This window comes from Sorex fumeus, unplaced genomic scaffold (assembly GCF_029834395.1).
Source record: "Sorex fumeus unplaced genomic scaffold, SorFum_2.1 ptg000019l, whole genome shotgun sequence".
Lineage (NCBI taxonomy): Eukaryota > Metazoa > Chordata > Mammalia > Eulipotyphla > Soricidae > Sorex > Sorex fumeus.
Window position 1 is genome coordinate 14,357,238 of NW_026606076.1, and position 23,364 is coordinate 14,380,601.

Consider the following 23,364-nt stretch of genomic DNA (forward strand, 5'->3'; position numbering starts at 1 on the left):
CCACCCTGTTACTTGTGATCTCCGATGAAATACCCTTTTGACTATTCTCATCTAAACTCTAGAAAAATGATATTCACTCTCTACTGTCTCTTTTTAGCTTTTTCTTTTTGTGGGGATTTGGACCACACCTGGCTGTTCTCAGGGTTTACTCCTGGCTCTGTGCTCAGGGATCACTCCTGACAGTGTTTAAGAAACGACGAGAGGTGCCGAGGATCAAGCCTATATTGGCCATATACAAGGCCTGCATCTCACCCCTGCTCTATATCTCTGAACTCTAAGTTGCTTCTTATCATACAAGCGTTTCTCACCATTTGAGATATTAGATGAATTTTTAGTTACTTGTTTCTTCTTGGCTATTTTTAGATAGGTGTTATTGATATCCTAAATTCATGGCCGTAATAGTTTCTCAAGCATGTTTTCACTCAGATCGTTTTTCCAAAGACATGGAACTTCGGGTAAAAAATGGTAGGCCATGTAAACTTTTGGAAGAAAGCTGAAAAACACAGTAACTCATAAATGATGGAACTGTATCACTGTCTGTAGCACTGTCCTCCGATTGTTCATCGATTTGCTCGAGCAGGCACCAGTAACGTCTCACAACAAATTGTTACTGTTTTGGGCATATTGGAAACGTCACGGGGAGCTTGCCAGGCTTTGGCATGCGGGCGAGATACTCTTGGTAGCTTGCCAGGATCCAGGATCTCTGAGGGGGCGGAGGAATCTAACCCGGGTCAGCCATGTTGGCTATGTTCAATGCAAACGCCTTACCTGCTGTGCTATTGCTCCAGCCCAAATGATGGAACAAGGACTTAAAAAGGGAATAAGGGGGCCAAAGTGATAGTACAGTGGGCAGGGCATTTGCCTTGCATGTGGTTGACCTGGCATCCTATATGGTCCCCTGAGCACCTTCAGGAGTAATTCCTGAGTGCAGAGCCAGGAGTAATCCCTGAGCATCACCGGGTGTGACCCAAGAAGCAAAAAAACAAAAAGAGAGAGAGAGAGAATAAGTTCCATAAACAATTACTGAAATTAATTTCATATTTCATATCAATAAAATGTAAAATGTAAAGCTACATCCCATATTTAATATTTGGTGAATCAATATTTAAGGATCTTTTATATTATTTTTGCTCGAGCGGGGCCAGTAACGTCTCCATTGGAGACTTTGTTGTTACTGTGTTTGGCATATCAAATACTCTCGGTAGCTTGCCGGGCTCTCCGAGAGGGGCGGAGGAATCAAACTCGGGTCGGCCATGTTGGCTGCATGCAAGGCAGACGCCCTACCCGCTGTGCTATCGCTCCAGCCCTATATTATTTTTATCATTTAAAATTGAGATACTGGAACTGGAGCTCTAGTGCAGCTATAGGCCTTGCACGTGGCCAACCTGAGTTCGATCCCCGGCATCCCATATGGTCCCCCAAGCACCGCCAGGAGTAATTCCTGAGTGCATGAGCCAGGTGTAACCCCTGTGCATCGCCGGGTGAGACCCAAAAAAGCAAAAATAAATAAATTAATTTAAAAAATTGAGATAGTATTATTTTATGAAATTGTAGTTAACATTACCATTTCCTGCCTCCTCAAAGTTTATGGACCAAACCACACACAAAACCAAAACACGAATATTTTCTCATTTCCTGTAGTGCATTCAACCACATGGAGCCTGAGAACCTTACAGAAATCATAGAATTTCTTCTTGTAGGATTTTCAAATGCACATGAGCCACAGTCTCTTATATATGGGTTTTTCCTGTCCATGTACTTGATCACCGTGCTGGGGAACCTGCTCATCATACTGGCCGTTGGCTCAGACCCCCACCTCCACACGCCCATGTACTTCTTCCTGGCCAACCTGTCCTTTGTGGATATCTGCTTCACCTCCACCACCGTTCCCAAGTTGCTGGTGAATATTCAGACACACAGCAAAGCTATCACCTACAAGGGCTGCCTCACCCAGATGTATTTTTTCATGATCTTTATAGCATTAGATGACTTTCTTCTGACTGTCATGGCCTATGACCGTTTTGTGGCCATCTGCCAACCTCTGCACTACACGGTCATCATGAACCCTCGATTTTGTGGGCTGCTGGTTTTGGGGTGCTGGGTTACCAGTGCTCTGCATTCCTTGTTAGAAACTTTAATGGTATTTCGACTCTCCTTCTGTAGAAATGTGGAAATCCCCCACTTTTTCTGTGAGCTCAATCAGATGGTCCAAGGTGCCTGTTCTGACACCTTTCTGAATAATCTGGTGATGTATTTTGAAGTGGTGCTTCTGGGTGGCGGTCCCCTGGCTGGTATCTTTTACACCTACTCTAAAATAGTTGCAACCGTACAAGGAATTGCATCAGCTCAGGGGAAGTACAAAGCATTTTCCACCTGTGCGTCTCACCTCTCCATGGTCTCCTTATTTTACTGTACAGCCCTGGGTGTGTACCTGAGCTCTGCTGGTGCTCACAGCTCACATTCAAGTATAGTTGCCTCGGTGATGTACACGGTGGTAACCCCCATGCTGAACCCCTTCATCTACAGCCTCAGGAATAAAGATATCAAGCAGGCACTAAAAATTCTCTTTGGGAAGAAACAATGAAAGGCTGATTGTCCTGTAGATGATGATTCCTTAATTGTAGAACGATGGTTAAAATTTTCCATTTATTTTTTTCAGATTACTTGATTACATTACTTGATTCATAAATGTATTTATTTTCAAAATTTTCACTGATCTCATTTAGCCTATAAATTTATATATGGTTCTCTTTATTAAGATTTATGTTTTCAGTAGTATGAAGACTTTTCCTGCATTTTAATGTTCTTTCAAGTTTTCCAGAGCATAGATGTAAAATATTTAGAAAATTCTATTTAATATGAATTACTTGTAACTCTTGAGAATTGTTTAAGAACAGAGACCATGACAAATGTCACAAAAAATAATGATGTTTACTATTCCATAGAAAAACATTAATTATCTACCAATTAATTATAAAATTTTATAAAATGTATCTTACAAAAAATTATCACTTCTATTTTAACACTAATTTCTATAACACTAATTGTTTATCCTGATAATTTATACTGTTTCTTATTTGGTGAATGTAAGTTTTGTCTACCATTCTATTTGAAGATAATTTCATTATTTATGTATGTATATTGAATATTCTGCCAAGAAGTGTTTTAAGAATAATAAATAAAATCAGTAAAGTTTGTGTAGGATGCAAAATAAATATACAAAATCCACACAAATATTGAACATTATGAAAAATGAATAAAATTGCTAATTTACAAAAGTATAAAATAAATACTTAGAAGTATCAAGGGAAAAATCAAGAAAAAATCAAGAGAGTGAAAAATTTATTCCATATAACTCTGCAAAGACGTTGATGGATAAAATAATAATAGCACACTGGATAATAGTGAAAACTCTTGACATCATTGATAAATATAATGTACCTGATCATTCATACATTAAGCAAAAACAAAAGCCACAGAAGTAAAAGTAAATTATGGGAAAAATAAAATAAAAACATTTTCAAAGGGCTGGAGCGATAGCACAGCGGGTAGGGCGTTCGCCTTACAAGCAGCCAACATGGCTGACCCGAGTTCGATTCCTCCGCCCCTCTCGGAGAGCCTGGCAAGCTACCGAGAGTATTGGATATGCCAGACACAGTAACATCAAAGTCTCCAATGGAGACGTTACTGGGCCCGCTCGAGCAAATCGACGATCAACGGGAGGGCCTTTACCTTTTCAAAGTAAATGAATCTGCAAAGTGAATAAGAAACTTAAGGAGTAGAAGGAATTTTTGGGTGGTGGCCACCTCCAGAAGTACTCAGGGCTTACTCCTAGCTCTGCACTCGGATCAACAAAGGTATCACTAAGGGACCACATGGATCCTGGGGTTGAACCCAGGTCAACTGCATGCAAGGCAAAAAGCACCCTGGTTTTCCCACTTTACTACCTCTCCTGTTCATGGAAGAAAAAATTTTTTTTTCTTTTTGGGTCACACCCAGCGATGTTCAGAGGTAATCACCTTTAATTCAAAATAACTAAATTACATCACCAAAATACATAGCGTGGCTCAATGGATAAAACAAAAGTAACCATTCAAAATGCAAATTCAGCTGCTTACAAAAGATTTACTCGTTTTTGGGGTTAGAACATACAAACATAAAAATCCAGATCCGACAGCTTAACAGAACTTTTTTTATGACATCTTATTGTCTTATTCCTACTTTGGACAAACTTGCAGTCTATCGAATGTAGCCTGCCCACAGGGCAGAGTCTGGCAAACTCCCCGTGGCGTACCAAATATGCCAAATACCAGTAACAATGATGGGTCTCATTCTCCTAAATAGCCTTGAATATAATCTCAGGGCTAGGATGAAAGAGACGTTACTGGGGCCTGCTCGAGGCAATCGACGAATAACAGGATGATGAAATGAAATGAAAAAAAAAAAACATACAAATACTGGAAGTGAATCTTTTGAGGAGAATCCATACAGAGGGAGGTATAAAAAACTGAAAGAATTTCAAAAACATAAGCAACAAAAAAAGTAAACTCCAGATACTTTATAATGAGAGAAAAGGATATTTCACAAATAACACAGAAATTATTAAAATAGAACATGAAATATCAATGCACCAAATATATTCGAATCAAGTAAAGACTTCCAAAAGAAATATTAACAGAAATACAATCACTGTTTGTGATTCTCACCCCAATTGCATCAATAGTCATGATTACATCATTAGATGCAAATGATGTTATATAAAGGCCAAAACTCATCTTGTAATTTTTACATTATTAGAAACATAAAACCTTCTTTGGTTGCCACAAGTATATTTTTAAGAATGTTCTACATCCACAGACTTTAATAACCCTCTACAATTAATATAGTACGGATTATTCAGAAAGTGTGTTTTTAGAAATTAATTTAGACCATGAATAAAATGACAATCTTCAAATAATTTAGACACAAATTTGGACCTACAAAAAAAAGAGTAAGAAAAAATTCCTAATAAAGATATCACTTGATCACTTGTTGCCCCGTTGTTTATCAATTTGCTCGAGCAGGCGCCGGTAACATCTCCATTCATCCCTGTAGCCTTTTTACTCATCCTTCCTAACACTGCTGCACTGGAGGCTCTTCCAGGGTCAGGGGAATGAGACCCATCATTGTTACTGGAATGAAATTCCAGTAACAATTCCAAGGCATATTGAATGACAATCTTCAAATAATTTAGACACAAATTTGTCTAATTCAAAATTATTGAATTAGGAGTAGAAGGAATTTTTGGGTGGTGGCCACCTCCAGAAGTACTCAGGGCTTACTCCTAGCTCTGCACTCAGATCAACAAAGGTATCACTAAGGGATCACATGGATCCTGGGGTTGAACCCAGGTCAACTGCATGCAAGGCAAAAAGCACCCTGGTTTTCCCACTTAAATTCAAAATAACTAAATTACATCAAAATTCAAAATTATTGAATACGTTATGGGCATATTGAATACGTTATGGGCATATTGAATACATTATGGGCAGCTTGCCCAGCTTTGCTGTACTGAAGGGACACTCTCGGTAGCTTGCCGGGCCATAAGATAGGCGAATAAAATATGTCAAATATATTTTATAAGAATTTTAATGGAAACTACATAAATAAATGAATATGTAATTTCATTCCACATTATGATTAAAAATATCAAAATGTCTCTATCTCAATATTGAAGCCCTAAATTAATTAGCAGTGCCTCAGAACCAGGATAATATTGCTTTCCTTGTAGGATGTTCCCAGTGAGAGTTTTCAGAGAAACCTTGATGTCTTTGTTCCTGAGGCTGTAGATGAAGGGTTTCAGCATGGGGGTGACCACCGAGTACATCACCAAGGACCCTGCAATGGATTGTGAGTTCTGGGTGCTAGCAGAGCTCAGGTACACACAGAGCCCTGTACCGTAGAACAAGCAGATCCCTGGGACGTGAGACACACAAGTGGAAAAATGTGTATACTTTCCCTGAGCTGAGGATATTCTGCTTATGGAGTGTTTAACCCAGATTCTGGGTTCCCCGTTCACAGAGAGACCAGTTCCGGAAGTGGGAATGCTAAAGCAAAAGAATCTTTATTGCTAGCTCGAGCTAGAGTCCAAGCCTCATCCAATGCAGTGGAGTCTTAACAAGGACCCTGACTTTAGTTCCAGGGAACATCATATGGCTTATTGTTACATAAGCAACATTGGCAGTTTTCCCAAGAATTGCGATGAAGCAGTCACAAATCTGTGATCTAATTGGTCATGCCCACCTGCTGTGCCCAGAGATATACTACTTATCATAGGACTGGCTAGAGATGTCTAGGGGTTTCCAGCTTTGGCCAACGACAACCTCAGGGAATTATTTGAAGGGAAACAGAAACTTAGATCCATTGCTTGTTCTGCTGAAGTGCAGCCTGTCATGGTGCATATGAGGTTCTTTCTTTCTTTCTTTCTTTCTTTCTTTCTTTCTTTCTTTCTTTCTTTTTTTCTTTTGCTCTTTGGATCACACCTGGCAATACACAGGGGTTACTCCTGGCTCATGCGCTCAGGAATTACTCCTGGCAGTACTCAGACCATATGGGATACTGGGAATCTAACCCCAGTTGGCCATGTGCAAGGCAAATGCCCTATCCACTGTGCTGTCACTCGAGCCCTGAGGTTCTTTCTTGGCCTCACAGGAGGAGACGATCTTAGAGTAGGAGTAAAAGATCCCAGTCAGGGTGCCATCCCCAGAATTTCCACTGAGGAACAGATCACCACATCATTAAGGAAGGTGTTGGAATAAGCAATGCAGATCACAGAAAAAAATAATGAGGGATTTCTATGTCAGTATAGAAGTACAATCAAGGCATCAAAGAATGCAGGGCACTGACCACCTAACATCCCAGAACCAGCAGCACACAAAGAGTGGCTTTAAAAAGACCAAGTACAAAAAGAGAGGGACAGACATAGAATGACTGCACTCATTTGTGGCGTATAAAGTAACATAATGGGAGACTAACACCCACCTAAGGATAGTAGAGATTAGGGCCAGGAAGATCGCTCCACATCTTAGAAGCCGATTTCATGTGCTAGGAGAAAAGGCAGCTGGGATAGAGAAGGGACCAGTAAGTAAATGATGCTTGAAAGGCTCGCTCGGGATGGGTAGACTATAGACCAAATATGATGGATGCTTAGTACCTATATTGCAAACTATAATACCCAGAAGGAGAGAGAAAGAGGGAATTTGCCTGCAACAGAGGCAGGGGGGAAGGAGGGGCGGTGGTGGGAGGACACTGGAAACATTGATGATGGAGAATGGGCACAGGTGAAGGGATGGGTACTCAATCATTGTATGACCGAAACATAATCATTCACGTTTGTAAGTCTTTAACTGTATCTTTCAGTGATTCATTAAAATAAAAAAAATAATAAAATAAAATAAAATGACCAAGTAGTGCAGGGGGTGGCAGATGGCCACAAAGCAGCCATAGGCCATCAGAGTCAGGAGAAAGATATCCAACAATAGAACAACTATGAAAAATACAACTGACCATGGGGAGGCCACAGAGTTATCCTTTCATTGTATTCATTAAAATTATAGAATGTATTCATGGGAATTTTTTTCATTTACTGGAGCAATAGTACAGTGGGTAGGGCATTTGCCTTGCATGCGGCCGACCCAGGTTCAATTCCCCCGCCCCTCTCAGAGAGCCCAGCAAGCTACAGGGAGTATCCCGCCCGCCCAGCAGAGCCTGGCAAGCTACCTGTGGTGTATTTGTTATGCCAAAAACATTAACAACAAATCTCACATTGGAGACGTTACTGGTGCCTGCTGGAGCAAATCGATGAACAATGGGAGGACAGTGCTACAGTGCTACTTAATTACATATGTCAAATTGTACAAAGGAGAATGTGTGAAGACTATGACAAGGTAGAATTGGTATTAGTCTTCCTACGGTGATCTCTTTTGTAGTTTGTTTTTGGAGAGGTCACACCCGGCAGCGCTCAGGGTTGACTCATGGCTCTGTGTCTGGTAGGGTTCTGGAGCTCCTAGGGGATGCCAGTGATAAAACCCAGATTGGCCGCATTGAAGGCAAGTACCCTCCCTGCTGATCCTCCTCTGTGTGCGTGTGTATGTGTGTGTGTGCGCCGCATGGGGGTATTAATTGAAATGTTTTAACTATCACTTTAATGTTGTTTTTGATTTGGTAGAGTGTGTAATCACCAAGCTGCTAGGAAACCCCATGGCTCGTTCTCGCCACCTGCATTCATTACGCGGTCGAGGACTGCTCCCCATGGGGGACTGCCAATGCCATGTGCAGATGGAGGAGGAAATGAGAGCCAAGTTAACAGCATCTGATTAGCATATAAAGGTAATTGACCGGTTGGGGAAGCAAAGCACAAAGAAAGAGATTACAAATAAACACAGAGAAATTGGAGCACTGTGATGGGAGTAACCCAGTAAACCTAAGCTCCCTGTGACAAGGCAGAAAGGATAAACCAATGTTATCCTACAGTAGAGGAAGGAGAAAATTTGTTTATATCAATGGGTCCTTGTAGAAAGGACTAGTACAAATAAATCCCACATATGCACAGATTAAAACTAAATCAAATGGCCCAGAGTGATACTACAGCGGGTAGGGCATTTGCCTTTCACACGGTCAACCTGGGTTCCATCCTAGGCATCCCATATGGTCCCCCAAGCACCTCCAGGAGTAATTCCTGAGTGCAGAGTCAGGAGTAACCCCTGAGCATCGCTGGGTGTGACCCCTAAAGACAAAAAAAAAGACTAAATCGAGAAATAGTAGTTAAAGAGCACATTTTGTTTTTGCTTTTGTACTGTACTGAAGCTGTACTGAGGGCTGACTTCTGGTTCTGTGCTAAGGGATTATTTATGGTGGGCTCAGGAGATACTTGGTAGAGCTGGGGATGGAAATGGGTTTACCGTATACAGGGAAAATGCCCTATCCTCTGTACTATCTCTTCAGCCCCAGAGAGCACATTTTAAAGACAGATCATAGATGCACAGCTACAGAAAAGTTGTGCATAAGAAGGAAATCAGAAGTGTATTATTTTATTAACCTATGATATAGAGCTGACAATTATTTTATTAACCTATGAAATAGAAGTTGACAATTTTAACTCTGTATGTAGTAGCTCTAGAGCAACGTGGGCTACTTGTCTGGACAGAATGAAGATTCTCATTTTGTGTTTCCAAAAGACCTTGTTAGAAACCAGTATGTCTGTGATTACAAATAATGTCTGCAGGGGGCAGCACTAATAACAATCTGGGAAAGATCTTTTCTTGCCACCGGGTTTGTCCTGTCTATAGTAAGATGATTTTATATCCTCTAGCTAGAACATTTCTCTCCAAGTAACAAAAATATCATTGAGCATTGCTCTCTCTCATTCTGGTTGAACAAATCACTGGTGCTTAAAACTACACCATGAACTATCATAACTCACTTTTTTTTTCTTTTTGCGTCACATCCAGCAATGCTCAGGGGTTACAGGGGTTACTCCTGGCTCTGCACTCAGGAATTACTCCTGGTGGTGCTTGGGGGACCATATGGGTTGCCGGGGATTGAACCCAGGTCAGCCGCGTGCAAGGCAAATGCCCTACCCACTGTACTATCGCTCTGGCCCCACATAACTCACTCTTAACTGTAATGAGTGAATCATAGCAATGAGGGAATAGGAAACATCAAAAGTTTAGTTGCAAACAATATAAAATAAATTATTTCAGTTCTTCTTTGGGGCAGGAGTAGGGGTTCAGGATGGAAACATCCAAAATATGGTGGTGGGATTGGTGTTCGAATATTAAGTGTAATCAAATATTGTAAACTATTTTGTAAAAATTAAATAAATTTTTTTAAAGTTTAGTTGTACAGTAATATTATGTAACCATTGAAATGAACACTTTTGTTTATCCATCAACAATGCAATGAACACAACAATTTTCTGTGAATTCACTTGAAATAACTCTCAGGTTATAACAGGTTCTTGGTTTCTGAGTATAGTGGACAGGGAGCTTACCTTGCATTCAACCAACTCAGAATCAATCTCTGGCACTCCATAGGGTCCCTTGAGCCCCGCCAAGGATGATCTCTGAGCACAGAGTCAGGAGTCAGCCCTGAGCATTGCTGGGTGTGGTTCCCAAACAAGCAAAACTAAAAAGTTCTTGGCTTCAATTCTTTCACTCTCTCTCTCTCTCTCTGTCTCTTTCTATCTCTCTGTCTCTCTCTCTCTGTCTTTCTCTATATCTCTGTCTCTGTCTCTGTCTGTGTGTGTGTGCGTGTGTGTGTGTGTGTGTGTGTGTGTGTGTAGCGTATGTTATTTGTTTTACCCACTGGTGGTGCCACTGAGAGAGAAGCCTCCATGTAAAAGCGTGAAATCCTCCTTTGATGTGTGATGATGGATATGGGAAGTCCTTTTCCCAGTGGAACATCAGGAAAGAACAAATATTAGAATGAGGAATGAAACGAAATAAAACAAAAACCTTTTTTTTTCCTTAAGGACAATTTTCCCAAGACATTAAACTCATGTGGATCCAGTTTAATTTCTTAAAATTCATTCTCCACAAACAGCCTCCAGTATTTATGCATGAGACAACTGGCACTAATCACTCAGTTGAAGTTTTCTCTGCATGTGTTCTAAAAATCTGTCTGGATGAAGCCGTTGTGTCTCCAAGCACTGATGTGTTGGAGACACCCAGGTCAGCCTCATGTGCGGCAGGCATGCAGGTCCTGTACTCTCTCTCTGCTCTCCTCAATGCTCATTTTTGTGCACTTGAGGGAGACATGCAGCTAGTGCTGCAGCTTGATCCTGGCTCTGTGCTCAAGGACCACCCCTGGCAGGCTTTGCGGGTATCTGGTGTGTTGGGATAAAACCCAGGTTGGCCCCCTGCAAAGTAAGAAAGCTGTCCACTGTATTTTTATCTCCGTATTTTATTTCTAAACGCTAGATTTTGTTCCTTTTGCCTCTCTGCTGTCTTCCTTCGCCTATTAGCGCTTTTCATAGTGACCTACTTTGATGACACTCTCTCTATGTTATGAGTATCTAAGTAGATCTTTCATGATGTGGTTATCAAATAACTAAATAAGAGAGAAAAAAAAGCAACTAGTTTCAAGATGTTCATATTTATTTCATGCAAAGTCTACACTTTTATTTCATACTCCTGTTTTTATATGTTACTTTGTGTACTTGTTTTTAAATTTTTATTTATTCATGGTGTAATAGAAATGCCAAAAACAGTAACAAGTCTCACAATGGAGCCCGCCTGAACAAATCAGTGAACAACAGAAGGACAGTGCTACAGTGTGGTGCCTATATAATGAACAAGTGTCTTGATTATTCAATTTTGTGGTGTAATAGTCGAAGAAAACACTTAAAATATCACATTATACTCAGAGTGGTCTTCACTTGAACACGAGGCTGTCTTTACCAGTATGTTCGATATATTGATGTTTCATGTTAGCAAATTTTATATTGTGTTTTTAACTTTAAGGTGTCTTTCCACGATTTCTTATTATTTTTGTCAAACTGCAGTGCCCTGTTTCCTTACCTGTTGAGTTGAAAACAATTTGGAATTCATGTTGTTGGGTATTTTATCTGTGGTGCTATAATTTCAGCACTTCAAATCTATTCCCTTTTCTTCTAGACTTAAAATGCTCTTCTGAGAAAGCCAGTAATGATGTTATGGATGTGTCCTCCTCAGTGAATGATGTTATTCTCATAAGTAATATAATTTCTCCTAGTTGGTATATGTTTAATTTCATTATGGGCCTTAGAGATAATTTTCACAAGTGATGCGTGAGTTGATGCTTAATTGTATGAATTTGGTTGACAAAGCCTCTCCTCCAGACTACGGAGTTTTCTCAAACATTGTTTACCTTTGTAAAAGTGTTTTGCTTTAATTCTTGTTTTATAAACATTTTATTAATTTACTATTGGTTTCCAAAACTATACAAGTCCCGGAAGTACAGATTCACCACTTGATTTATGCATATGCCTCACCACTCCAGACAGCAGAGTTTTTGTACCTACCAATTTTTATCTACATCCATTTCTCCCATCATGTTCTTTTATTCTTGTCAACAATCAGTTATAATTATACTTTGTGAATTTTTTCATTTATTTAACTCATTTTCTAATAAACTTATGGAATCTTTGCCTGTTCCTTTTCATATTTACAACTGTTCTTGGACTTATGTTATTGGTTGACATACTGAGTGTAAATGCATATCCTACTCAAATATTAGTGCTCTAATAACCAACATATTTGGGGGGAAAGCATACTATATATTCCATGAATAAAAATACATACTATCTGTAATCTAGGATAAAGTGCTGATGAGTAATCTTCATTTTACTCCCGAAATATTAATAATGTTGCTTAATGCCATTATATGAATGATAAACCTAGTTGAGCCCTTAATCCTATTTAATCCCTTATTTACTTTGATTCACAGTTTAGATGGCAGTGATAGGATGTTCTCTAATTGTGAAGAAGCTAAATGGCCATATATGCTTACGAAGCAGTACTAATAAGTTACATCAATTTGCATGTTTATTCATTAATATTTATATAAATAAAGTAACAGATTTATATTTAAGCAGAAATAAAATGGAAAAAATTAATACATCATAGGTTGTCTCAATATACACAAGCACTGTGGAAATACTAAATAATGAATAAATATTAGAAGCACAATGTAAAGACTCCAGGCTAATTCACACCCAGAAAAAGACAAGAAAAGCTAAGAAATAGAGAGACAATAAAACCCAGCCCATAGGATTAATTAAGGTGAATATAGCTAATGTTAAATAAAGAATATTTGAGGCAGTAGACAAAAAAATTCAACATCCATAGACAAACAATATAATCACATTTATAGCTCTAACATTTACACCTCAACAATTGTGTGTACATCCTTATTCCTAGGACAGGTGTCCTGTACTTCTCTTCACAAACAAAGATTTCAGCGCACTCTTCATTTGGTTATTTCTCAGACTGTAAATGAAGGGATTGAGCATAGGTGTGACCACAGTATACATCACGGAGGTTATTGAGTTTGACCGTGAGTTGTGAGTAGTAAGAATATTAGAGCTAAGATACACTCCTAGGATTGCAGAAAAAAATAAGGAGACCACCGAGAGGTGAGACACACAGGTGGAAAATGCTTTATACTTGCCCTGCGCTGAGGAGATTCGACGTATGGAGGAAATAATCTTAGAGTAAGAATAGAGGATCCCAACCAGGGACCCAACACCCATAAGAACAGCTGCAAGATACAACACCACGTTATTGATTAAGGTGTCAGAACAGGCAAGTAAGATAATCTGTTTGAGTTCACAAAAAAAGTTGTCGATCTTCAAGTCTGTGCAAAAGGACAGTGGCAATGTCAATAAGCTGTGCAACAAGGAATTAAAGTTGCTCAACATCCAGGACCCCAAAACCAGGAGCCCACAGACCCGGGGGTTCATGATGACTGTGTAGTGCAGGGGGTGACAGATGGCCACGTAACGGTCATAGGCCATCACGGTCAGCAGACAGATGTCCAGGCCAGAAAAGAGTACACAGAAATACATCTGTGCAAAGCAGGCTCCATACACTATGGCTCTATTCTGCCTCTGAGTGTTCAATAGCAATGTTGGGACGGTAGTGGAGGTGAAGCAGATGTCCACAAAGGACAGGTTGGACAGGAAGAAGTACATGGGCGTGTGGAGATGAGGGTCAGAGATGACAGCCAGGATGATGAGCAGGTTCCCCAGCACAGTGATCAGGTACAAAGAGAGAAAAATCACAAATATGAAGGACTGTAATTCTGGTTCCTCTGAAAATCCCAACAGAATAATTTTCAGGATGTGTGATTCATTTTCTGGTTTAATATTATGGATGTTTTGTCTAAGAAAGAGGACAACAGCAGGATAAGTTTTCATGTTAACCGGCTTCACTCACATATTGAAATACTGTGATTTATAGCAGCATTCAAGACACTGTGGATAACATTGCCTATATCTCTTTTATTCTTTTCTTCATTCTCCCATTTGATAATAAAGTTTTGTTCCTATCAGCTCTGTCCTTATGTGATCTTGTGTCTTACAATTTTATGAGATACTCTTGTTTTATTTCATGATATTAATAGAGTGCTCTTCTTAACTTAGGCAATAATTAGGCACTAACTAGATAAAAACATACAGAGCTGACTGATAAAAGCATACAGTCAGCTGCTGTGTGATTCCAAAAGGGACAAAGCAAATCCTTTGTCCGTTTTCTTAAGTGGAATCTTTTCACTTTTATTCTGAGATTTTAGGTTTACACATCTTTCTTGCACACTCTAGTCCTGACTTCATCCAACATGCAACAACCTTGCCCACGTCACACTCTATCACTTTGACCACACCGTGTATTTCAAGATGGGTAATCATCTTTATGTGATTATTCCTAGGGCCTTTGTATCATATACACACTTATTTTATCATTCTCTGTAATTATAATATATAATCCATAACATTAGGAACTTCCATTTCTCTGTTCAGCTTTTTTTAATATAACAGAATATGAATACATATGCACTTGTGCAGAGACAACACAGGCATAGGAGAAAACTGAACAAAAGACAGCAAAAGCTGGCTATGGAACACAATTCAAAATAAGCTGTCAACCCAAGGACAGTAGATAAAAGGGCCAGGAATATTGCTTGATGGTTGGAAGCCTGTCTCACAAGCTTGGGGAAAAGGCAGCTGGAATAGATAAGGGACCACTAAGTCAATGATGGTTGGAAGGATTGTTCGGGATGGGAGATGTGTGCTGAAAGTAGATAAAGGACCAAACGTGATAGCATCTCAGTATCTGTATTGCAAACCATAATGCCCAAAAGCAGAGAGAAAATATTGGGGAAATTATCTGCCATAGAGACAGGAGGAGGGTTGGGATTGGATTCGGGGGTGGATACTGAGGACATTGGTGGTAGAAGATGTGCACTGGTGGAGGGATGGGTGTTCAATTATTATATGACTGAAACTCAAACATGAAAGCTTTGTAACTTCAGCTCACGGTGATTCAATAAAAATTTTTTAAAAAGTTGTCAAAGTAACTACCACAATCAAAATTACAAGAAATAAACACTTAAGCAAGTTAACATATAATGATAGGTCACTGATATCAACATAGCAGAACAATTTAACCGTCAAAATCCTAGACACAGAACAATGTAACAATCCTATATATTTTTGCACCATAGGGGATCCTTATTTTCATTTATGGACTCAATTTATAAATTTGGTGTCAGGGGTTACAACTTAAGGCACGACTGTATTTTAGTTGATCTAAGGAGAAGTTTCAAACGACCATCTCCGAATGCAACAGCTATGTGTACCTAGGTCGAGAGGTCAACATGACAAATGACCTGGCACCCGACCTGAGCAGGAGGAAGAGAGCGACTTGGAACGCCTTCAAGAACATCGAAGAAATAGCTAAGAGGACGAAGAACCTCCGGCTCAGAGACCTGGGCCCTACGCAAACAAGATGAGAACGCTATTCAGGTCTCCCAAAGAAGAATAGAAAGAGCTATGCTTGGAATATCACGTTTCACTCAAATGAGAGAAAGAATCCGGAGTTCTGACATCCGTCGACGATCAAGAATCAGGGCCGCTGTCTCATTGGCCAAGGTGTCGAAAATCAGAAGGGCTGGTCACGTAATGAGATTTAAAGACGACCGCTGGACTAGAGCTGTTACCGACTGGATTCCACGGGATGTCAAAAGACCACGTGGCCGCCCACCTACCAGATGGTCAGACTTCTTCGTCAAGATCATGAACTATCGGTTTGAGGCCCTTCATGTTCCCGGAGCAAACAGATGCCATTGGGCTACACTAGCACACGACAGGGACAAATGGAGACGTTACTGGTGCCTGCTCGAGCAAATCGACGACTAACAGGAAGTTAAGTGATTAAGTGATTAAGTGAAGGAGAAGTTTCAAATAAAATTGGGATATTTCTGGAGAAATATGAATTGTACTTTCCCTTACACATTTGACAAGTATCAAGAGTAATTAGAACTCAGAACAATAGTAACGAACAAATTTACATTTGAAATCACATACTCATGGTACATGGAGGGAAACCTGTAATTTAAACAAAATGAGAAACTCAATAGCTAAAATTTCAAAAATACTTAAATAAAAATTTTAAGTTGTTATAGAATATCCTGCATTTTTGGTAATGTGGTAGGCACTGTGGTGTGGAATCATATACTCAGAGAGTATAATTATAGTTATGAAAACTACTGTCATCACAATAAATATATGTGCTCCAAAAGCTAATAAAAATCAGCAGAAATTATCTGAAATATTAACTGTAGGAAAAAATTAATGTGTGCATATGAAAAAATGGGTCAGGGGCTGGAGCGATAGTATAGTGGGTAGGGCGTTTGCCTTGCACACAGCAGACCTGGGTTTGATCCCTAGTGTCCCATAAGGTCCCTCAAGCACCACCAGGAGGAATTCCTGAGTGCAGAGCCAGGAGTAACCCCTGAGCATCGCTGGGTGGGTGGGTGGGGAGGGTCAATTAATACAGTTAGCAAAGATAATAATCTTATTGAAATTCAGCATTTGTAAATTTTCTTTCACATTTTCTCTCGCCTAAGCAGAGGGCTTACTCAGTAATATGCTTCCTGGACCGTTAAAGTTTTAAAGGCTTCCTGGTCACATTGTGTGTGCTTAGGGGACCCAACAGTGGCAGGAATTAAACCGAGGGTCAGGCGTGTGCTCCTGATCCTCAAGCTTTCTACACAATTCAACACTGGGAATATTTTAAAATTAAGAAAATAAAAAAAATCTCTTTGAGATCCTTGTATCAGGGAGCTGGAGGGAAAAAAATTTCCATCACTCTGATGGAGTTGGAGATGCACTTGTGTGAGCAAAATCAAAGTGCCACAAGGTTAGAGAAAACCTGAAGACAACTATAGCATATTACGGTTAATGATTTTTTTTAAGTTAGGATTTTCAGTTTATCACGGCTTACTTTCTGAACTAAATATTCTCAGTAATGTGGTCAGATCAATGGATGGACGTTTAGAACCAACCAGCTACCTCCACTGTACTATACAGAAATGTTTCTGGAAGTTGCTTGGTGAACCCTAGTTGACATTATCACCTCTGCTTCTGACCATGAGTGAATTTGAGACTCTCAACCCAATTTTCTAGCATTGATATAATAGCAGTGTATCAATAAGAATCAAAAAGAGGGGCAGAAGTTTGCCTTGCATGCAGGGTTTGATTCCTGGAATTCCTTATGGTCCCTTGAGCACTTCCAGGAACAATTCCTGAGTACAGAGCTAGAAGTAACCCCTGAGCATCACCAGTATGACCCAAAAAGCGAAACAAATAAACAAATAATCATTTATTTATTTAAAAAAGAATCAGAAAGATTACCAGATTGTGTATAATACTGTCACACTGAAACATTTTTAAGCTACTGAAATAAATACATTCATTCAATAATCAGATTATCTAACCTTCAGTGTCCTGCCTCTGGGCTCCTAGTTGGATTTTTTTTTTTGTTTTTTGGTTGTTTTTTTTTTTTTTAAATATGGAACACTTCACGAATTTGCGTGTCATCCTTACACAGGGGCCATGCTAATCTTCTCTGTATTGTTCCAATTTTAGTATATGTGCTGCCGAAGCGAGCACTCTTAGTTGGTGTTTAAAGAGACTGCAGGTCAGTGCCCTTGACTTCCTCTCTCAGTGACTCTGACCAGATCAAGGTCAGTTATTGAACTCACCTAGATGTGAACTCAGAGAGGGAGGTCTCCATAGAAAGGTCTGAATTCCTCATCCAGTCGTGGAGAATGAAGATTGAAGTTCCTTTCCGTGGAATAAAAACAGCAGGAAGCAACTTAGTGTCTTTTCTCCCAGCAATAATTTGGAATGAAAACAAACAAGGAACCAAATTGTCCTCTCCAGCCCAAGTGTGCTTGTGTAGCTGAGACACAGGAGATATAAAGATATTTACAGCTCCCCCCACCTGCTCATTAGAGACTTTTGTGTCATGTTTCTCCCATCTCTAAGTACGCGATTCCCTTGTGGAAAACACCACTGGACAAAATAATTTTTCGTAATTCTCTTATCCCAAGATATGACTACTCAATGAATCAAGTTTAGTGGTTGTTTTTAACTTCTTTAATTTCTTCTCCGTGAATAGCTGGCCACCCACATGCCGCAACAATTAGCCTTCATCTTCTTTTGAGTTGAAAGTTTTCTTCACTTCACAAAGGAACCTGTCTTTGTCACTTCAAAGCATTGTCCTGGTTGGATGCGTTACTTAAGCTTTAATGCCACGAAATTGCGTTCTCCTGTACAGGAAGAGGAAAAAAAACTGATTTTAAATCTCCTGGTCCATTCACTGGCTTCTTTTGGCTCACTGTCTTTTAAGCTGTAATTATTTTTTTTCTTTTTGGGTCACACTCAACGATGCACAGGGGTTACTCCTGGCTCTGCATTCAAGAATTTCTACCCCTGGCAGTGCTCAGGGAGCCATATGGGTTGCTGGGAATAGAACCTGGGTCACCCACGTGCAAGGCAAAAGCCCTACCCGCTGTGCTATCATTCCAGCCCTCAATAATAACATTTTCAAGGTAGAATGTGACTTCTACAGATGGGAAGAAGCCCTAAGTGTCTTTGAGGATGGGGCTATCCCTAGATAAAAATTTTTTTTTTCAAATTGCCTTGGCCTTAAGTCTTCTGTAGGCATGAGTGTCAACCAGGGTATTATCACAGAAAAAGAACCTTTATGTTCTTAACTCAGCATTTTTCGTTCTGCTGAAGTTTCTCCTCTACTACAGAAGAGCAGTCTGTTATGCTCAGTTCCTGTGGCCAGTATGGAATTCAGGCCTTCATACTTTGGAGTTAGTGCAAGAGGAGCTGGAGCCATAGCACAGTGGGTAGGGTGTTTGCCTTGCACATGGCCAACCATTCCCAGTATCCCATATGGTCCCTCGAGCACCACCAGTGTAATTCCTGAGTGCATGAGCTAGGAGTAACTTCTGTGCATCACTGGTTGTAACCCAAAAAATAAAAGAAAAAAAGAGTTAGTGCCAGAGTTCTTTGAATCCCTTCTTCATTTTATTACTTACTGAGATATCATTGCCAAGATATTTCTTTCCTATTGCCACCCTACCACCAATCTATCTGTCTTTAACATGAAGCAATACATTTCCCAAATGGACATTTTGATACTGTCTGGAGGTATCTGGTGACTTGGGTACACGGAGCTGATTTCGATGCAGTCCTTGACTAATGGTCGACAGACACGGACTACAGGCTGATGGCACTGTAGACAATTTTATTTAGTATCAATAGTGATGTCACAGCTGTAGGGCATTTGCCTTGCGCGCAGCCAGTCCGGCCAAGCTGGGTTCAATTCCTTCAACCCTCTCAGAGAGCCCGGCAAGCTACCAAGAGTATCTCGCCTGCACGGCAAAGCCTGGCAAGCTCCCCTGACGTATTTGATATGTCAAACACAGTAACAACAAGTCTCAAAATGGAGGCGTTACTGGGCCCACTAGAGAAAATAGATGAACAACAGGAGGTCAGTGCTACAGTGCATCAATAGTGATGGGTAAATGGAATACAATCCATGCAGGACGAGGGAATGTTGTCAGCTGGAGATGAAAATCTAGATCAATGATGACATGGGGAAGATTGGTATAGGCAGAAGCAAAACTATTTATCAAAATTCCATCACTATTGCCAACCAGTTATTTGTCTAGATTCCATTATTGCCAGTTATTTGTCTAGATTCCATAGGTGTCAACATCCCATGTTTCAAACACAACCATGGTGATTGCCAATCATTAATCTATCCGAGAAATATCAGCCCCATTACTCAACTCTGTCACCCCTGTCAGTGTCCTGGGAACATTCTCACAGTTTAACAAGTCCACTTGGTTTCAAAGCTTTGCCAGAAGAAGATCCAACCATGTTTTACTTTTTTTTTTTGGTTTAAGAACTCTTTGGTGACAGTAAATAAAACATGCATTTGAAACAGTAGTCCTAATGTATTAAACTTCCCGAAGATGCTCACATCAGTGACCCCGATTATTTGATTTTTACAGTGAGAGGTACTAAGTTAGCAGCTGCAATAAATACTAAGTTGCTTATCACCTGAACAACTTATGCAAGAAACCAGGTGGTAAACATGCCTCACTATGCACTCCACATTATTCAATCAGTGATTGGCCACACACATACACAGGTCGTTCTGATTTCTTCATGCACAATAACAGCATAGCCATAACAACACTGAATGTCATGCTTTTTTGGTTTGGGTTTTGGGTTTTGTCTCCAGGTATTTTTGTTTTGTTTTTGCCCAGTTTTATGCTTTGGATCATTCCCATGTGACCACAAGACCCTGGGATTCAATCCTGGCATCCAGCATCCAATGCATAACTTAGACCACGGAATCATCTCTATTTTTAATTTGAAGTGTATGCTTTTTTAAATTAATTTTTATTTCTTTATTGTAGCACTAGGAATTGAACCCAGGGCCTCAAATCTGCAAGGCAAGTACTTTATACCTGAATGGCACCCATAATCTCCCCCCACAGTCACACATTTTATGTACATGCAGTTGGTGACATATAATGCATTTCAATAAATTAGTTATAATTAAATTTCTGATCATGCATGATAAAAATCAAATCAAAAACATACATAACTGAGTCACATCTGAAAGTGGTGGATATATGCCTTATAATAGGGAAGAGATTGATATAGAAATAGTTAAATGACAGAAATTCATATTTTATAAATTATTTGTCCATAACTAGTAGATCAATTCACATATGAAAATGTCATAATTTTCAGAGAAATACATGCAATAAAGATATACACATCACAGAAGAACTACAGGACTACAATATAACTAGAAACAAAAACACTAGTAGGAGCTATAAACTTCTACATTGGATTGTTATACAGTATTCACTAACTTCTAAAATATCCAACCAAAAATAACTGAGAAAAATTATAATGATAGCTATTAGTTCCTATTTGAAGACAGCCTTCATTATGACTCTGCTTTTTAATTTTATTTGGAAAAGCTGCATTCAAACAAGATTTTATTTACCAAGACAGGCATATATTTTTGTTCCAAATTCATAATCTAAGTTACATGAATGGACATGAAGTAAAGTTCTGAGAGGGTCAGTATTTCACCATGAAGATTCAACAATGATGGTTATGTCAAAATTTACAGAAGAGGAGATATTTTGTTTGCAGAAATAAGAGTCTTAATTATAGGTCGTACTGGAAGTTTCAAATATAAACACAAAGATAAATAAATAAAAAATAATACACCCACCAAGCAATTTAATCCCAATGGAGGAAAACTTGTACATATAACCCCCATTCTATGTTGACATGAGTATATATACAAAGGAAATATATAGTGTTTGTGTAGTAATAAACAACTATTCTTCATATTGAAGACTGTTGTGGTTATTCAAAGACCACGTTAACTTTGTTCATTTCAAGTTGTATTTTCTGCAGAAACCTCTTGGATTCATGTATTTAGTAGTTTGTTAACCACTCTGGTAGGCAGAATACATAATAAAAGAACCTGATTGTAACAAAAGGAATAAAACTCAGCAAATCACTTCAGGGAGTGATTACAAAAGTGAATGATTATGGCTTCAATTTCTTCTAGGATAAAATCACATACAATGCTTTGACTGACCAGTGAGTTTTATTTACCAGGGTAAAGTTACTTACACCATTAATTCTAACTAAATGATAGATAACTAGGATGATAGATGACATCTGATAAATTATTAGTATTAAATGCACTGTAGCACTTTAGCACTGTCCTACTGTTGTTCATCAATTTGCTCAAGCATCCCAGTAATGTCTCCATTGTGAGACTTGTTACTGTGTTTGGCATACCGAATACGCCACAGGGAGTTTGCCAGTCTTTGCCATGTGGGTGAGTTACTCTCAGTAGCTTGCCGGGCTCTCCAAGAGGGGCGGAGGAACCGAACCTGGATCAGTTGGACCGATCGCGTGCAAGGCAAATGTCCTACCACTTGTGCCTAATGAAATAATTTCTTAACATTTTTTATTTAAAACGTGGAATAAATACTTTGGGTAAATAGGAAAATTAATAATGGGGAAATAAAGTCTAAATATCAAAGAAGAAAAGTTAGTAGTGTGATTTTCTTTGCTTCCAGTCCATTTCGCAGTGGCCCCACTCTCCCTCCCAACAATCTGGAATTCTATGCCTGTAATCTACTGCCCAGCATTATTTATCAGTTGACATTATTCATGCCATTCGTTTGTTTCTCTGTATACACAAGTTTCACATCAGTGGTAGGTCTTGGGCTCATGGATGGTGGCTAAGTGAAGTAACAGTATGCTCTAAAACCATAAGTGTCAATCAACAAATAGTGGGACAAACCATAGGAGAGGAGATGCCAAGGTAACATGGGAACAATGATGGAGGGCCATGGACATCTGTTGGCCGTGGTGTACAACATCTGTTGTCAGTGTTGCACCCAACATTATAAGCTTAAACATTATTGTAACCCTATTAAGGTTACAGTTGTTTTTAAAAACCTGTGTTTTAAAAGTAGACTTTGTGCAGGCTGGGGATATAGCAGGAAGAACAATTGCCTTACCTGCAGCAGACCCAGGTTCAATTTCATGCACCAAATATGGTGTCCCAAGCCCCACCAGGAGTGATCCCTGAAAGCAGAGGCAAGAGTAAGCCCTGAGCACTGCTGAGTATTACCCTCCCAAAATTAAATTTAAATAAAAGTAGACTTTATGTAGTAAAATATTTAAATGATTTTTTAAAACATAGTGAGTTACTCAAAATATGAGACTAACACTCAAGAGTGGCCAGGATTAGTACCAGGAGGTTTGCTCCATGGCTTGGAAACCAGCCACACATGCTAGGGGGGAAAGGGAGCTCAGATAGAGAGGGGAGCACCAAATAAAGGATGTTGGGAGGATCCTCCCAGGATGGGAGAAGCATACTGAAAGTAGACTATAGACCAAACATGATTGCCAATCAGTGCCTCTTTTGCAAACCACAACACCCAAAAGGAGAGAGAGAACAAAAGGGAGTGCCCTGCCACAGAGGCAAGGTGGGATGGGGGGGTGGGGGGTGGGATGGGAGGGTTACTGGGATCAGTGGTGGTGGAGAATGGGAACTGGTGGAGGGATGGGTACTCGATCATTGTATAACTGAAACCCAAGCACAAAAATTTGCAAGTCTACAACTGTCTCACTAATAAAAATTAAAATAAATTTAAAAAAAGTAGTGAGTTACTTTTATTGCATGGCGCAATTAGAGTAAACGATAATAA

General features: G+C 39.6%; 2 protein-coding genes and 1 non-coding gene across 3 annotated transcripts; 1 reads left to right on the forward strand and 2 right to left on the reverse strand.

The window, feature by feature from the left end:
- The first annotated feature begins 1,654 nt into the window (after positions 1–1,654).
- LOC130021982 (olfactory receptor 7A10-like) lies at positions 1,655–2,584 on the forward strand. Its single transcript, XM_056112713.1, has one exon. The coding sequence runs from the start codon at positions 1,655–1,657 to the stop codon at positions 2,582–2,584; it is 930 nt and encodes a 309-aa protein (XP_055968688.1).
- A 10,350-nt stretch (positions 2,585–12,934) lies between these two features.
- Positions 12,935–13,936, reverse strand: LOC130021984 (olfactory receptor 7A10-like). The gene has a single exon (XM_056112714.1). It carries the CDS (start codon positions 13,934–13,936, stop codon positions 12,935–12,937), a length of 1,002 nt encoding a protein of 333 aa, XP_055968689.1.
- Positions 13,937–17,582: 3,646 nt separating this feature from the next.
- LOC130022551 (U6 spliceosomal RNA) lies at positions 17,583–17,689 on the reverse strand. Its single transcript, XR_008792280.1, has one exon. It is a non-coding gene; the product is annotated as a U6 spliceosomal RNA (small nuclear RNA).
- Between the last annotated feature and the right edge of the window lie 5,675 nt (positions 17,690–23,364).

Excerpts from the sequence above, each read along its gene's own strand:
- LOC130021982 (XM_056112713.1), top strand. The coding sequence starts at position 1,655 with ATGGAGCCTGAGAACCTTACAGAAATCATAGAATTTCTTCTTGTAGGA.
- LOC130021984 (XM_056112714.1), bottom strand. The coding sequence starts at position 13,936 with ATGAAAACTTATCCTGCTGTTGTCCTCTTTCTTAGACAAAACATCCAT.